Source organism: Corvus moneduloides, chromosome 1 (assembly GCF_009650955.1).
Source record: "Corvus moneduloides isolate bCorMon1 chromosome 1, bCorMon1.pri, whole genome shotgun sequence".
Lineage (NCBI taxonomy): Eukaryota > Metazoa > Chordata > Aves > Passeriformes > Corvidae > Corvus > Corvus moneduloides.
Genome location: NC_045476.1, coordinates 86,223,895 through 86,240,711, shown reverse-complemented (window position 1 = coordinate 86,240,711; position 16,817 = coordinate 86,223,895). Strand labels below are relative to the sequence as shown.

At 41.0% G+C, this 16,817-nt stretch overlaps 1 protein-coding gene across 1 annotated transcript in view; it reads right to left on the bottom strand.

Moving 5' to 3' along the window:
* ANKH (ANKH inorganic pyrophosphate transport regulator) overlaps positions 1-16,817 on the bottom strand; it is a 107,916-nt gene that overhangs the window by 48,757 nt on the left and 42,342 nt on the right. The window contains exon 2 of the mRNA XM_032117765.1: positions 3,121-3,337. Within this exon, the coding sequence (XP_031973656.1) occupies positions 3,121-3,337 (217 nt within the window). The remainder of the gene's footprint in view (positions 1-3,120; positions 3,338-16,817) is intronic.

Here is a 16,817-nt window from a genome sequence, read left to right as displayed (position 1 = left end):
TAGCTGCCCTCGAAGTAGCCCAAGGGAAGGAAGGCAGAATACTATATTCTATTTCCAGATCACACCTGAAAGAGCAAATCCAGGAATACTGTACCAACAAGGTTTACAGGAGCATTGTGAGTGGGATGAGAATATGGTTTTGAATCCCTTTGGCCAACTTGGTTCTCAGTTGTTACTGCTACCTCTACAGGGGAGCTATAGGAGCTGCTGGTGAGGACTTTGCAGACCTTCATAAGGATGTGGTTGGGTGAGGACTTAGGGACCCAGAGCTTGCAATTGTGACTTCAAGTGGTTTAGCTCAGCCAGTCACTGGCACAGAGGATTGTGTGAGCCCCAGTGGGGAAGCAACAGTGGGGAGCTGGTGCTGAAGCAATGAAGCATGAGTCAGGTGGGTGAAACGGTCTGGTTTGATATTTTCCATGAGTAGAGGCAGCTGTTTGTGAGGAGCTGCGTGTGTAGACTGCAAATAGTCTCTATCACAGTTGGAAATGTGGTGATTCGTTGTGGTCACCGTGTTTCTACCACCACTTGTTTTCTTCCTTTTGAGTTTTGGTACTCCTTATTTCATTGGGCTTTTTGTTTTCTGTTTCTTCCTGGGCTTTGACAGTCCACGGCACACAGACATGTCATCTTCCTTAGCCCTATATTTACGGCATGTGGAAAAAAGTCAGTCCCCTAAGTGTTATTTGTTTCTCTTTTTCATCCACCAAGCATCAGTAACCTGTATTTGTGTCTCCTGTAGATAGCCTGTGATAAGCTTGCAGCTGCTGGGGCATACTTGCAGGTCCTAGGAGGCTGCCTGTCACTGGACTCCTTCTCTTCTTCCTGCTCGGCAGGCTGTGCATCTGTGGGTCAGAGCAGAATAATCAGGACTTGAAACAGGTTCAAAGAAAACTTGGAACATAGAATTTGGCAGCATCACCCAGGCAATTGGTGCTAGAATCTGACTAACTCAATTCCCTCAGGCGCTCTGCCAGTCTCTGCTGTGGCCTTTGCATATTTTCAGGCATAGACAAGTTAAAATACCAAAAAATATTTTGCAGCCTGTCACCATAAAAAGCTGAAAGATTGTGTGCAGCCAGCCCCTTAATTCAGGACTTTAATAAAGCATGGTAAGCACAGCCTCCTTTTTTTCCTAGTATCTGCAGAGGGCATTTCAGAGGTTCTGAACTCAGCAGGGCTCTACTTCCAGGCAAAGGCAAGAAATTTAGCTGACAGGTTTTCCAACCGTTGTTCCAAACACCTCCTTTCAATAAGAAGTCACACATGGAAAATCCAGTTATGTCTTTCACCTGGAAATCTGATAGTTATACTTTAATATTTCTTAAAATCTATCCTTGCTTAAAATAAAATACTGGATGACTAGAAAATAACTTTCTATTCAGCTGGCAAAGGCAGAAACTTTGACCAGGACTGGCCGGAAAGCAAGTGAGCAACTAGAAGAGCAGCTCTGGGGTCTGAAGAAACATTCCAGGCAAAGAAATATGAGAGCCAAATGTACAAATGGCCCAAAGTTTATAACAGTGACTCAATAAAGCAGCCTCGAATGTAAACATATTTAGGAAGTGACCAATCAGTATCAGTGAATTAAATTAACTTGAATGCATGGATTCAGCTTACAAAATTAGCAACAGCTAACTCCTGACACAGAGTTGCCCTGGCTAGTGAGCCATTACTGTAAGCAGTTTTTATGACCATAACATGGAGCAAAGCTAAATAGCACAGGGCTTGCGAACCAGTGGTGGAATAAGAGATATGATGGTGAAAACAAACTGTAGTGTTTGGGAGGCACATAAAGCTGGTGAATATAGCTGGCAGCCTGTTAAAGGATAAGAGCAGGGGGCATTTGTATTTACCAGATGGATCTTATACCTACTCAGACAGGAACTGAAACAGACCTATTCTATTCTATTCTATTCTATGCTATGCTATGCTATATGATCAACTGCAGCACATGTAGCTCTTGAGATATTAACAGCCTGATAATGAATGCTGCCTCACTTCCAGGCCACTCTGAGGTTTCACAGCAATACAGGATATTGCCATTACACTTGCATTTCCCATTTTTCTGTGATGGAATGACCCCCTAATGGTGGTGATGCAATTCAATGCCACTGCCTGTGAACCAACATGTGCCTCTATGGGCTGCCACATTACCTCCTCCCTCCCACCCCTTACAATTCTCAGCTTTTTAGGATTTTACCTGCTCAATGTAGTGCACTTTCTGCTTCTTCCTCCAGCATCTCCTGTTCCTCGTTGCTGAGGTCCAGAGGTTTCAGCTCTGTAGAATGAGCCAGAAGGTGCAGAGAATCCACTGCAGTCCTTGGAGAGGACGAAGTTAAAAGTCTTCCAAGTTAAATGGCTTTTATTGCTGTGGCTGATGCTTGAGTTGATATCCCATTTTTTCAGGCTCTCAAAAACTGGCAAATCCTGTGGCTGCCTTACTTTTAATGTTCAGTTTGTGTCTGCTTGTGTATTTTCTTTGTTTCAGAGTACACTCAGGGAGTTGGTCTCAGTTTGGTATAAATTGCTCTTAGTAACCTCTTCCTCACAGATTAATTATTCAACAGAAGTGGATGATGACTAGCAGCAGTAGAGAGTACTATCAGATATTTTAATGAGGATGCTGGCACCTACCTGCTGAGAGTTTTGTACAGTGAGATAAGTAGCAAAGGAATAGTTACAGAGGGAGTACACCAACAATGCCACCAAGAACTGACAAACAGCCCTACCAAGCACACCTTGAAGTCCTGCCACATCAACCCAGCAGATACTGCTAGCTGATCATCACTACCTAAAACAGTATCACTGAGCTATTAGCTTCAGGCAACCTGTCAACCTCACCAAAGTTTTGCTCACACACCTGACTGAAAGAGATCAGCAGCATGTTTTTCTTCCAGGCAGGAGAGTCCTGTGCATGGAATCTGCTCCTGAACAACCCATCTAAAAAGCAGTAAGAATTGTGTAGATGGGCATGATACCAGCCCAAGAGATCTCATCTCTTTTACATCTCCTGTTGTACTTACAAATGAAATATTAAGCCCACAGCTTAAGCAGTTTGAAGAGTGGCTGAGGGAAGCAAATTAAAAGTCATATTAACTAGACGTGAAGTGACCTTACCTATTAAGGTATGAAATACAGCAGCTACAGCGCCAGCCACAACCATGCACAAAACTGCTTTGGTCCTGTCTCTCTTGCTGTTCACAAACACCAGACCTACATTTTTGAAGTCACTCATCGGACCCGTGAAGAACTTCATCAGGGAGTATGCCAGCCCATAGCTGGCCAACATTTCCACAGCATCTTCCTTGACAGCAGCGATGCCCCTATTCAAGGCCTGTTGAAACACAAAAAGAGCAAATAATGTAGCGCATGTGGAAGGCTACCACACATAATCTCCTGTGTCTGGTTTCTGAAGGAACAAGCAAGTTTAGCTGTTATTTTCTTCACCCCAAGCTGGACTTTATTTCTCGGGATTCAGCAGCAGTAACTTGTGACTTGTGACACAGGCAAAATAATTTAATATAGACTAAATTCAAGTCAAGTAAACTTGAAGATAAGGTATCTATTTCTGAAGTATATAATGGAACTCCTGCTATACCAGAAGTCAGTCTCTTTCCTTTTTACAGTAATTTTATGACCTGCTAAAAGTCATGGATAATACAAAATCACTGAAATACTGCTCAGAGGTTTCAGCCATGATTTCAACAGAGCACAGTCCTTGCAGGTCATCTTTACAGGTAAAAGCTCTGACATATGCTCAAAGTTGAGGAGCTAAAAAGCTTTTTCCGTGTAACAAGCTTCTCACAACATCCCATGTAATTGTTGTGAATAGCTGATATTAGTCCATGACTTTCATTATGAAATGAGGCCAAACATGCATGTGATTAAACATAACTGACCTTCTTTCATGTAGTTGACATATATATATTTGTGTATATATGAATTTGTGTGTTTGTGTTTGATATCATATTCATTTATATCTCCTTGTAAGAAATTTAAAAAGAAATACAGCCCATGTCTTTCAAGACATATTCAGGTACAACAACTAACTTACAAATTAATTCTAGTCTGTGTTTAGGAAATGTCTGCCAATGAATCACTGAGAATTAGATGGATTATTTTTATAACTAAGGTGAACTATATAAAAGATGTGTAACATTCCTTCAGATTCCAGCTTGAACCAAAATGCCTCTAAAGTATTGAATAAAAATGACAGAATGATAAATTTTATCTGCTGTGTGACAGCATCAATCATCTGGTACACGCAGCAAACTGTTAAAACAATATTAAATTCAAAAAGCATGAAGGATGAAATATGATTTGTTTTAACAAGTATTTAGTTCCTGTGGGTTACAGCTGATGTTTGCTGACAGGGCCATGGCAATGAAGCCAACCAGGAACATCTCGCCAAGCCACCACCCAAACCTCACTCTATCCACTTATATATATTAGCAGTTCTAATACCACTTTATCTTGAGCAAACCAGGTAGAGTATCATCAGGTAATTGTGGTGAAGTCCTTCCATTGCAAATGTAAGCATAGTCTTTTTGTTGCAGTTGTTTGACTTTATTTTCCCTTCCAGAGATCATACAAGCAAGAATTCCCATTGACTTGAAACAAACCTGCATCCCTGAAGTAGAAATGAGCATTTTTCCTGTTTTTATCACTCTTTCTATAAAAAATTCTTAATTTTTGAAAATAAAGCTGCACTGTCAACATAGCAAAAATCTGTAGAAAATACCAACTTTCCCACCCTTGATATCTGCCAAATCTCTCTGTTTTAATGTGCTCTGACCTGAATGCCTGAGGCTAATGTTTTCATCTGTCTTGTTCCAGTTTGCTCCTTCCTGAAAACACCATGTGTTAGATATGGAATAGCTGCAGCTGCTATGTGTAACTTTTCCTGGGATATAGATAATTCCATATATTACATTGATGTAAGTTCAAATTTCATTAAATCTGCTGATGCCCAAAGCATTAGTATGTGCACAAAACTGCATTGAAACAACTTGTGGAAGACTATGGCCTCTGAAATGAATAGTCAAGTGTAGTTGTCTTTTGTGATGATACTTGTGATGGTGAAGTAATCAGTATCAAGGTGTATACAGGGTTACAATCTTCTAATTTAAACTTGCTGAAAAGATGCTGAATCTCCCAAATGCTGTTGCCAATATTAGACAAATGGCCTTAAATTATGCCAAAGAAAAGGTTCCTTGATCATGACTCTCCCCCCTCTCTTTTCTTCTGTCAAGACTGAAGTATTTCTGGCAGCATCAATTTAAAGAGAAACAGCTAACCAGTATCAGGCAGGCTAGTTTAAAAACTTCTCATCACATGCAAACAGCTGAATTATTTCCAGCAGTTTCACAAGCACAAGTGCTTCCTTCCTGCTTTGTACAACTAGAGAATACCAGAGTCTGTGGAGGATGGTAATCCACCTCTGACAAGGTCATGGGATAAACATGGCTTTAAGAAATAACATTTTGTCAAGAGGCATGGCACTACGATCCCTCTGTAGAGAGAGAAATCTTTGCCTAGCACAGACCTCATGCCAGTGAAAACAGCTCCATATGACTTTGGCCCTGGGGTAACTAAGATTTTCCATCTAAGTAGGACAGACAGAAAGACTTGAACACTCCTCTTTCTCTCCCTCTCTGGTTTTCTCTTTTGAATGAACAAATGACAGCCAAGTAGATAACTTCTGAGTAATCTTCCCTGGAGACACCCTGTGTACCAGGTAAGGTAAACTGGCAAAATCCAAAAGGGACTTTTGTGAGAGATATGTTGCCATTAGTTTTTACTCCTGTGGAACGTGTGGCTGACATGATGAAATACTCCAGAGGCTAGCCCTGAAAAAGTAATCCTTCTAAATGCTTCTTTGGAAAGATCCTTAGGAAATTAACAGTCAATAGGGCTGTGTTTAGGGATGGCTAACTTCTGTAGCCTTTTCTTTTTTCATTTTAAGATGACAATGTAAAAGACTCTTCATCCTCAACTCTCAAAATCCTTATGAAAATTTGCATAGATTTTCTACCTCATGTATTTCCACATCTTTTTGTTGCTGAAGCTGCTGATGTCATATTTGATATCCTAAAATTCACAAGAAATCCCAGATAACTGATAAAGCTGCTTTTGTGTGCAATATGAAAGGCACAGACACTTGATCTTTCATAGCATGCCAGCCATGCAGTTGGTAATCTTCCAGTCTAATTTCCTGTTAGATTTCCAATTAAATCTTTCATAAAGGAAGGCAATATAAACCAGGGCAAGGTTTCCATTTTTTAATCTGACTCTATTTTGTACACTTTTTGTGAACAGAAATCAATAATGAAAGTTCATCAGTAGCATCTGTATCACAAGAAAGCATACCTCTGCAAAGATTTGTGTAGCTTGTTGGTGAAGTCACACAGAACTAGGTAGCAATAATACTAATGACAATATTTAGCACAGCATGTTAGCTTGATCCTATGTATTTCAGATGTCATCCAATTTTGAACTGGCTTATTCACACATTTTTGATGGGATAGCCAGGAAATCCAGATGCTGGAAGACAGACTGTTGGTGGCATCACCTTCTCCTGAGTTCTTAGTGAACCACTAGCCTAATACAGCAGTAGGTGAAAATGTCACAGTAAAGTGCAATTCATCAAATGTGATTAAAACAAAGCCACAGATATTGTTGACCCTTCCTTTAGAAAAAACAGAAAAAATCCTACAGAACACTTCCAGGCAGAGCAGAATCTGGTAGACACATGGACAGGTTAGCTGAAATAAGTCATATTCCTAAAATACTTCTCAAAAACACAGGCACCAAGATATACAGTTCCTTCTATGCAATGTCTTCTATAATACATTTGTTATCACTGGAAAGATGAAATCTTTACTAGAGGACCTGCTAACAACCCTTTGAACCTTTTCTTATGAGTAATTGTGTGCTGTCTTTAACGTTCACAAAAATCAGAGAGGACTAGCACTTTTAAATTCCCATCCAAAAGATTCAAGTCAGAGGAATATCAAATACACTGAACATTGCAAGCCAGCAACCACATCTTTACAATTGGGTACTGCAGCTGACTGGCTTCAGCCTCTTAGAAGGAACATATGAGACCTCTATCAAATTTCTAATAAATGCATAATGGATGAATCCAACAAACCTTTGCATGCAAAGGCAGTGATTTGAAAAGCAACAGTTGTGAGAAAAATGTCAAAGGTCTAACTTGTCCTATTTTGCATGAACTTTTAGCACTATTCACTAATGCTGGCAGAAAAGGTTGGGTTCCAATCTAGGGCTACACACCTCTGTTGCCAAAAATTCAAAGGCTGTCTCTTAAGCTGGGTCAATAGAGTTTGACCATTTGACCATGATCCTCCCTTCCCAGAGACTACTGGATGACTGATATTTTACTTTGTATTGGTTTAGAAGTAAAAAAAAAAAATTAAAATCCACCAAGAAAGCAACATCTATTGCAGAAGTTTTCTTCCGCTTTTAGAACTGTTTTATTACCGACATACTACCTACATTTCACTGGCCTGTATCTAACTAGACAGGCACATTTTCTACTTCACTTGAAGTTAACTACTGACTGTGCAGTCAATACTTGACCCCAGTGCATGTGTTTTAAACAGGAGCAAGTAAAATCCAAGAAATGTAATTCTTGTCAATGCTCAATTTTGCTTATCCCAGAAAAGCAGAATGTGACCTACTGGAAGCTGGCATGTTCCTGCGGCTTGTTTGAAACTGGGATTCTGCCTGAGATGTTTTCAAGTCTGTTCAGGCTAGTTATCTACTTACAGGTGACATCAAAAACCTGCTCAATTTGGCAGTATCTTGGCCAAATGTATATTTGGTTCAGTAATGTGTTACCCTTCCCTGCACATATCTTTCTTCCTACCTAGTATTCCCTAAGAAAATGGAAGAGAACCGAAGTGTCCAGTTAAAAAGCAAGATGATGTAGGGGACAGTTTATCTCCTGTGTCAAATAATCTCTCTCCTGATGACTCTTGGTGGAGTTTTCATTTACTAAATCCTGTCACTTTGAAACCTTCAGCATCCAATGTACCAGCTGGCTCTGGCTGTTCTGCCTCCCGCTGTCGCCACCGCAGGAACTGTGCTGCCAGAAGGACACCCGACAGATCTGATGCTCTGAAAGCATGGCTTAATGGGGCCACTGTGTAGGTGCTACCTGAGAGCTACTGCAGCTGCATCCCTGCTTCTGGATGGGTTTCTCATAAACACAGGAGCCCCCATGGACAATTTGAGATAAACAAGTAGTGGTCTGACACAGGTCTGTGTAGGACTTCCATGGACAGAGGTATAGAATTGAGAGAAAACTGGGGAAAATTAACACACACACACACACACACACACACACACACACATTTATTTGGGCTCAAGAAACATACTGTATGAAGAGAGCCCTGCAAGGGTAGAGGGAGTCAGACCTTGTATCTTGAAAATTATGACTGAAGAGTGTTCATTATTTTGGGTCTTTCTTTGGGTAGTTGATGTTTGTTTTGTTTTATTCTGCAGTGCTTTTATCCTAATTCAGTATCTCTAATTTTGGGTCAGCATCTGTTGTAGCTCATGTGTCAGATGTCTGAAATGCCATCTGAGGTCAATTCCTATTAGCCCACTATTAAAACCCTTCACTTGCCCCCTGCTCCGTTACTAAAGCTGGCTGTGGGATAACAGCCAGTCACCCCCACCCACAATGCTCTGAGTGCTGACATTGGTTCAACCCACAGAAATGATCCAGTCCTCAGCAAGAGAGCTCTGAACCCCACCTGAAGAAAGACAAAATACCTGAGCTGACAGAGGAACACCTCAACATCTCTGTGTTGTGTGGCCTGTCTCTGGAGAGGATGTCCTTGGAAGAGCATTAGGACTGACCTGAAAATGAGAGCTGAGATTCTCCTGTTGCTTGCTGCTTTCTAATTCACAATGCAGGCCAAGTGTCACATTTTATCTTTAAAAAAAAATTAGTGCACAAAAAAAACCATCAATCCAATTTACTCTGCCTGCTTAAGTAATGAGAATATGGCCTAGAAGAAAGCCATATACCCTGTGAAACAAAAACCAAGCCATTAAAACTAGAATTCCATCAGTTGCAATGGACACTAGAATACCTTTGATTGCAAGTTTTTTCCCATTCACCTTCCTGAGCAGCAAAGAAAAGCAAGAATGAACATTTTTGCAATGTTCTTACTCTAACAGAAATGCCTGTTACTCTGTGACCATGATCAGGATCTCAGTTTTACTTGTTGACACTAGCCACTCACTATCCAATGTCCAGGCTGTGTGTCCTGGGAGAAGTTTAAATAAATACCCTAAATCCAAAGTAACATAGTTCTAGAGCACTTGCAGCTTTCACTTGACCTGGGGTGCAGCTGGGAACTGCACTTTTAAACAGGCACAGCCAGGAGGTGCAGGAATAACCAGAGCAGCAGTGGCAAGTCATGTCAGTGCAAAAGGAAAATCCTTTCTGCTGCAAAAATTAAGGCAGAGGAGGACATGTCTGGGAGCTGGAGGAGCAGCTATGGCCCACTGCCCTAGGGCACCTACTGCCTGTGTGTAGGTTCATGAACAACAGGTTACAGCACAATGAGGCAGAGAAAAATACACAAACTACAGAAGATAGTGGTGCAGCGCCACTGGAAAGAAATCAGACTCAGTGAAGCCAAAAGGTGGCACATTTCAAATTACGCTTGACAAAGTTCCAGAAAGCAATCTTGGAGAGGTGAATCAGCTGCTGCAGATGGTTGCCTCCCTGTGGGATGTGGAAAACACTGACCCTGAAGCCAAGAGAGCTGAGCCATGACTGTGGGAAGCCCTTCAGGACACACACCCTGTGCAGTGTCTATGGAACGGGGATGCCCAATACCAGTATGATGGAGACCTAAACCACTGCCATTTCCACTGATGTCTGCAGAAAAACATGACTCCTGAGGTGAGACCATAAGCCTTAACTTTTCCTGGCCTTTTTAAGGAAGCAGTGCTTATAGGGCAACAGGACAAAAGCAAAATTAATGTCAGAGATATTCCGTTGCATTATGACTTTCCTGGTATCCTCTGACTGATGCTAATCAATTGTCCAAAATGTATTTAAGGTGAAACATGCAAGGGAATGCTTTGCTCCCAAAGCAGTGTGCAAGCTTTTAGTTCAGGTTTCCCGGAGCTAATCCACAAAGGTGAGAAGCATTTGGGATTATGTTACATAAGCATGGCAAACTCCGGGCTGACGTTATTTGTCTTCAGATCTTCTCATGCCAAAGACTCATTCTCCTCTCAAAAGCTATTTCTAAGTCCATGAGTACAGACAAATAAAATAGACACATAAATTGAGACATAAAAAACTAGGAGAAGGTTGGTTCCCTGTGTCTTCAGCATGCCCAGTGGAATAGCTATCATTTCTTCACCAAATTCCATTTTGATTACTTTTAAGTGCTAGAAAACACTGGGGAGGATACAAATGCATATCATATGTATTTACACACGAAGAATATTTGCCTTAATCACAAGTGATAAAGTATCTACAGCAATGCTCCTACTTTTGTTTTTCATTTCCCACAGAAATAGGCTCTGTTCTCTTCTGCACATTATACCCCCAGAGTAAAGAGTAAGCTGATTTACTATCAGTTGCACATTTCATAAAATCACTTTTCCTCATGTTTATAAATTAAATCTCTGCAAAGGATTGCTATAAGACTCGTTCGTATGCACACGGCAAATCTAATCAACACAGGTCCTGCACCCGTCAGTCTCTCTCAACTCTGGCATACTGCCCTTTTATTAGCACTAACTCAGGCTTTGCTGAAACACTGCTCGTGGCTCTCTCATCCTGAAATGGAGAGAGCTGCTTTCTCCATGATTACACCTCACTAGGCTCCGAAGTGTATGGACAGGTTCAGGTTGGAAGGGGCCCTGGGGGCCACCTTAGAGCGCTGCTCCAGGCTGAAAATCTGGGAGATGTTCTGGAGAAGACCCCACACCCTCCCTAGAAAACCACCATGAGAGGCAAATCACACCTTGAACTTTAACATGCCACCAAAACTGGCATCTGAAGATCCACATCTGCCTCCCTTGCATATTAAAACTTGCTGGCATCAGCCTGACTCCACTTCCCACGTGTACCTTTTTATTCCTGAAAGATCTTTTGTTTCATCACTCAGTACCACTTCTCCTCACTTTCTTTCACATGTTTTGATGATAAGTAGCTTTCTTAAGTCATATTTTTTCACATAAGGTCACCTGAAACTCACAATTACAAGATCCTCTATGTAGTGTAAATCCATTTTTTACCCTTAAAAACATACTGAAATACTCAAATAGAGAAAAAAAATCCAAGCAAATACTTCAACATATCTGCAAAAGTACTTTTGCCAGCTGCAGGAATATAGGAAATTAATGAGGCTTGCCCCTGGCTTTGTAGATTTTAAAAAATATTTTCCTTAAATTTTTCAAGTTATAAAAAAATCTTGATGCATAAAGCATTTGGTGAAAACTTCCAAAATTTGGCAGAAGCTATCAAAAATGCCTTTAAACCAGACCAAAACTTGGCTAAGCACCTGCAAAATATGAGTTGCACAGGTTCAGTAAAACTTGTTAAACTACTTTAACTGCACAGAAATCTTGCCTATATTTCAGCCGTGCCAAGTATACTCCTGGGCACCAAGCTTAGAGCAGTGAAGGTCAAGCACCACACAGAGCAGAGACCACACAGGTTCAAGTCCTTAAAGAACCAGGAGACAAGAACACTACCAATATTTGCTCAAAGCAAAGGGCAAAGTATTTTTCTTCCTGCAGACTGAAGCTGCAGTACCCTATTATGATTTCTTTCTCTCAGGAATTGTGAGGTGATTGAGTCTCCAATTTTGGCTCTTTTGGAAAGGACCCTAGAGGCAAGATCAGTAAAATTTACTTTTATTGTTTCATTTCTCCTATTTCTAGACACTTTCCACTCTTAATTAGTGATTCAGACCCCATGTCGTCCTATGTGGAAGCCAAACAATTGACATATCCGCTCAATTCCCTTTCCAGGTGGATTTTAAGGAATGCAATAATTACACCCAGCAAACTGTGTGAAAGCTAACAATCAAATTCAAGGTCATCAATACTACAGCAAAACCTTTTATTATAACCACATATACTATCCTACCACTTCATGGCTGCTCTAGAGATTACCCTACTGCTGCTATTGTTTCAAATTACTGATTTTGCCAGAACTGGTAGTCAGCTGGGAGAGGTGGGTTACTTCATTGGAGTACAGTCATGAAAACACATATTTTGTGGTTTGGTGTAAAGAAGAAGTACAAATTTATTACTTAGAAGTCCAAAGTGTGAGAATTAGGTGGAGCTATCTTTTGTTATCCGCTCCTTGCTCCTTCACTCCCCCCTACTGTGGTTCAAATTCATCAGTAGCCAGCAGCAGTAAGCGTAAGCTCATGAACTGCAACCCCTCTGCTTTCAGTGGAGCTAGGCAAAATATGTAAAGCAACTGAGTCTCTGCTATTAAATGAACATTTCTTGCACATTATGAAAAGCTAAAGTAAACCAAAGCAAGTCTGCAGGTTTTGTTCAACCACCTTGAATAAACGTTCTCTCTCTCACTGCAGACAGGAGTGGCAAGGAGCTGCTGAGCAAACACATAAAATTCTTGACTTGTCCAATGACTGGGCTTAGGAAGAAGCCTAAGTACTGCACTATGTCAAGAAAACCTGAACAAACCATAAAGTACATGTCAAAGCTACCATGATTACAAAAAATACACATAACCACCAAACAGGGCTTCTGTGCCTGACTTCAGAAGTTGGAGCTTGACCAGCTGTCCCCAAACACGTAGTACAGCCCTACCTTTACATGTGCTTAGTGCACCATGCAATTATCTGCTGCCCATTAGCTTACTCTTGAAGCATTTATCTGCCCATGTGGCCCAGCACTGACTTGTTACTTATGTTCCAGGGCTTTGCCCGTCTTCAGTCGAGCAGAAAATATTTGAGGTCTGCTACTTTCCTCAGCTGTTGTGTCGGGAGCAGGGAGCACGGCTGGTTAAGGTCTGTCATTAAGCAGCTGTTCCCTCCAGCACACTGCCGGCTGGGCAAAGCACAGTTTGGGCTACACAAAGCTGAGTTTGTTAGGTGTGAGCGCCTGTGACTGCAAGTGCAGAGCTGCCAGAATAGCTCATGTCTTAATTGCTTAGAAGTGACAAACAGAGGGCACCCAGATCACCAGCCTAAATACAAACTTGGTGCTTCCTCTGCTGGAAACACCCATCATAAATAAAGTCCACAACAACTGTAGGAAAACCTTCCATTTGTATCTGTTCTTTTTTCTCTTCCATTCTTATTCTTTGTAGCAGCTTTATTAGGATGAGATTAAAGTTACTCAGTGAACTCGAAAAAAATTGTGGATAGTGGCTGTGGTTTCATTTCTCTAAAGCTAGTGCAAAACACACTTTGAAGTATTTCCAGTTATTACAGAACTGTCCAATACTTCAGTATCTGTAGAAAGTCACAGTCTCACAAAAACCGTATTTCTGCCTCTAGAATTTAACCTAATGCACCCCCTTAGAATAAATGGAAAGCAGGTGGTAAAGATATGCGGTGGAGGCAGACAGAAAGGAGAACAGGTAGTCTTTCTCCAAAGTAAAATTTTCCCTCAGAAAATCTAGCCTCCTCTGTCCTCAGCCTAAGTTTTTAGAACCTTGGACTCCTCGCCTGGTTCCTGCAGGTGTTGTTGACAGGATTGGCCAACATTTCCTTTTAAAAATAGCTTGACTGGTTCTCTCAGTGTCCAATGACATAAAGTCAACAAGTCAACCCACAACGAAATTATTGCACATGGGTTTTTCCAGACAGCGGCTATATGGAGCACAAGTAGCAAAGAAGTTTCTCTAGAAATCATGAACTCTCTTTGAAATACCCTCTCTTTCACAACGGGAAGCACAGTAATATTTCTACACAAGCAAGGCTGAAAATACCCTTCTGACCTAGGGGAGTGGGATGTCATGGGAGAACCTGATTACTGCTGCTCATGTTATCTCATGGCAGCTGGGAGCCAAATTGCTGCTCTTATAATAAATGGCTTTCTGTGACAAAGGAAATAAGGTGAAATACCAGTTCATTTGAAATGCAATCAAGCTAGATATGCTCTGTCCTTACTGGATTCAGTGAAAAGGGGAGAAAGTAGAAAATGTATCAATGCTTCCAAACTCTTCCTCTGTACCTCTTGGTAACAGGTAAGTTTACAGAGGGAGACAAAAAAGCACTCTTTCTGAATATACTGGGACACACAAACCCCAGAGACAGGGGTTCACTGGAGTAATCTTTAAATGCCTGGCAATAGTTAATCGCCTTATACCTTCAGCAAATCCTTGGCTAGTGCTTCTACTCAGAATTCCTTAAGCAGTACCTAGGCAGTCTTGTCCTCAGAGAAAGAGAGCCTTGGAAGCACCCATGGAGTTATAGCAAGTCTTGTGACTTTGATTTCTATGTATCTGGCAGGGGTGAGTCTTAACCAGCAGTGCAGTCAGAAGTCAATTTGTGAGTGTTCTTGATTATGCCAAATACGTGTTATAATTTGATGGTTAATCTAATTTCAAAGGCATCTACCCCTGGGTTCACAAAATACAAATTTAAAAAAAAAAAAAATTTAAAAATGTCTTCCGGCTAAAGAGCTGACCAGACATACTACGGATGCCTTCCTCCACTGAGGAACTGCAAATGGTGTCACAGTAATTCTTAAATTGGGTTTTGCTAACAGCATTTCTACAGACTCCTTCAGCAGCGGAATAATCGCCACCAGGACACCCCTGGCAAATTCAGCTCTCTCTTAGCCTTGTGACTACACCAAACTTAACTCCAAGCTTAAAACTATCTTTACTGACATCCTTTCTCATTCTAGTATTCCTGATTCCCTTCTTGCTAAAAGTGATTCTTTCAATCGCAGTGAACATTTTTCCACCACCCTACTCCCTCTAACTCCTTGACTTGAATTGCACAGGTAAAACTTACTAACTCATTTTCATTTGTTTTATACAGGCATGAGAGTCTGACTTTTGAAGTTCAGGAAAAACACTGAAGGATTCTTAAAGCTTAAGTGAACCTGATCCTGGTACACCATAGTGCAACAGGTAATTTTGCCTAAAAGGTTCTCTGCCCAAGGTTTTAAATAATGGGTCTCTTTACTCAGGGGTTTCAAAAGTGGTAAGAAATGCAGTGAAGATAGACTATCTACCATGCTTTCACAGCACTATTATTCATTGTACTGAGGTTTCATCAACAGAACAGCCTCCCATTACTGTGCCCCTGGCCCCCAGACCAGCCCTGTTCTGCTTTCTGAGTAATTTACCCCTCTATTTCCACAAAGTCAAATGAGATGCAATCTCTTTTCTATCTTCTCCATACATGAGGTTTTTTGTCCTCTTGCTGATGAGCAGGGAAGTACAGAGCATGTAAAACATTAATTCAGAACAGCTATAATTTATCTCTGAGTTGCTCTAATACAAAATACAAAATTGGCTTTGGATGGGCATCCTGCCAAGATTCTCAGGCAGGGAGAGAGAGCTAAGTGTCACACTATTGCCATTATGGGGATTGAAAAATTGAGCTGGCTTGCTTTGATAGTGTAGCACGGCCTGTCAGCTAGGTCTTACCCAGTGAATACTTTACTACATTTCTCTGTCTACAAGAACAACAGATTACAATTCATCCTTTGCTGAATCTTGAATGCCAAAGGACAAAATATGGCTGTTGGGCTTGCTTAGTCAAGGCTTGCAGGGCAGTCAGGCAAAAGCATTAAGTGGTTTCATAACAGCTTCTGAAATGTGATGATGCTAAGGCCATCAACTTGGAGTGCAGTGGCATATACCCTAAGGGTAAATGTAATGCTGAAGCTCTTGTAGGGGTGGTGTGTAATACCAGAATGCAAACACTGCAGACATGGGAATGAAGCCAACAGCACACAGCGATCCTAACAGAACTCTTCTACTTGCATGGTAGAAAAATTGAAATTAGGATATACACAGCCACTGGTGGAACATTTCTGGGACATAAGTGCCAGGAAGGCACTAAGTCTACTGAGTCTTCAGGTGCAGGTCAGGAACAAATTAGTCTATGCTGATCTTGACAAATAAATCCTTTCTGACATCAGGGAAATGAGGTCCTGAAACAGACCTTGTAGAGTCGTAGTGGGAGCAAGCATCTGAAATATTTTGAAGCAGTCAACGCTGGTTGTGTCTTACAACAAGAACTGGAAGGTATGTTTGGAAAGAAAATGAAAATTTCTTTGAGATAATGCCACATGATGGTTTTAATTGCTACTCCCTTTGGTCATGCTCCAGCTGACAATCTATTATGTTTGCTCTGAGCAGCTGAGAAGAAACTTGCTCATACTAGTCACAGATCCCAAAGGAAAATTTATAAATGGAGCTTAAATGAGGTTATAGTCTGCTGGAATTCAAGAAGTGATCTAGCTTAGGAACTGCATTTTAAGAGCTGTAGAAGTGTTGTGGGATGATCCTCCAAAGCACTGTCATTTGGCAATTGTGATCCTAAAGACGTGGATCTTCAAAAGCAGCCTAGTACAACTGCAAAAGCATAGTTTTCTATGCCAGGTATTTACTTAGTGATGCTGCACAGCATACATATTTTTTAAGCTCTCTATTTGGAACTACTTGTTTCAAAGAGTCAAAAACATGACTGTGACAAGAGCAAAGTGAATGCAGGTATCATGAATTCACCTCTCTTGAATAGTCTATCTTGAAGTTCAGATGATCCAAAAAAAGAGCTTTTCTCTCAGACCACCCCAGATCTACTGCA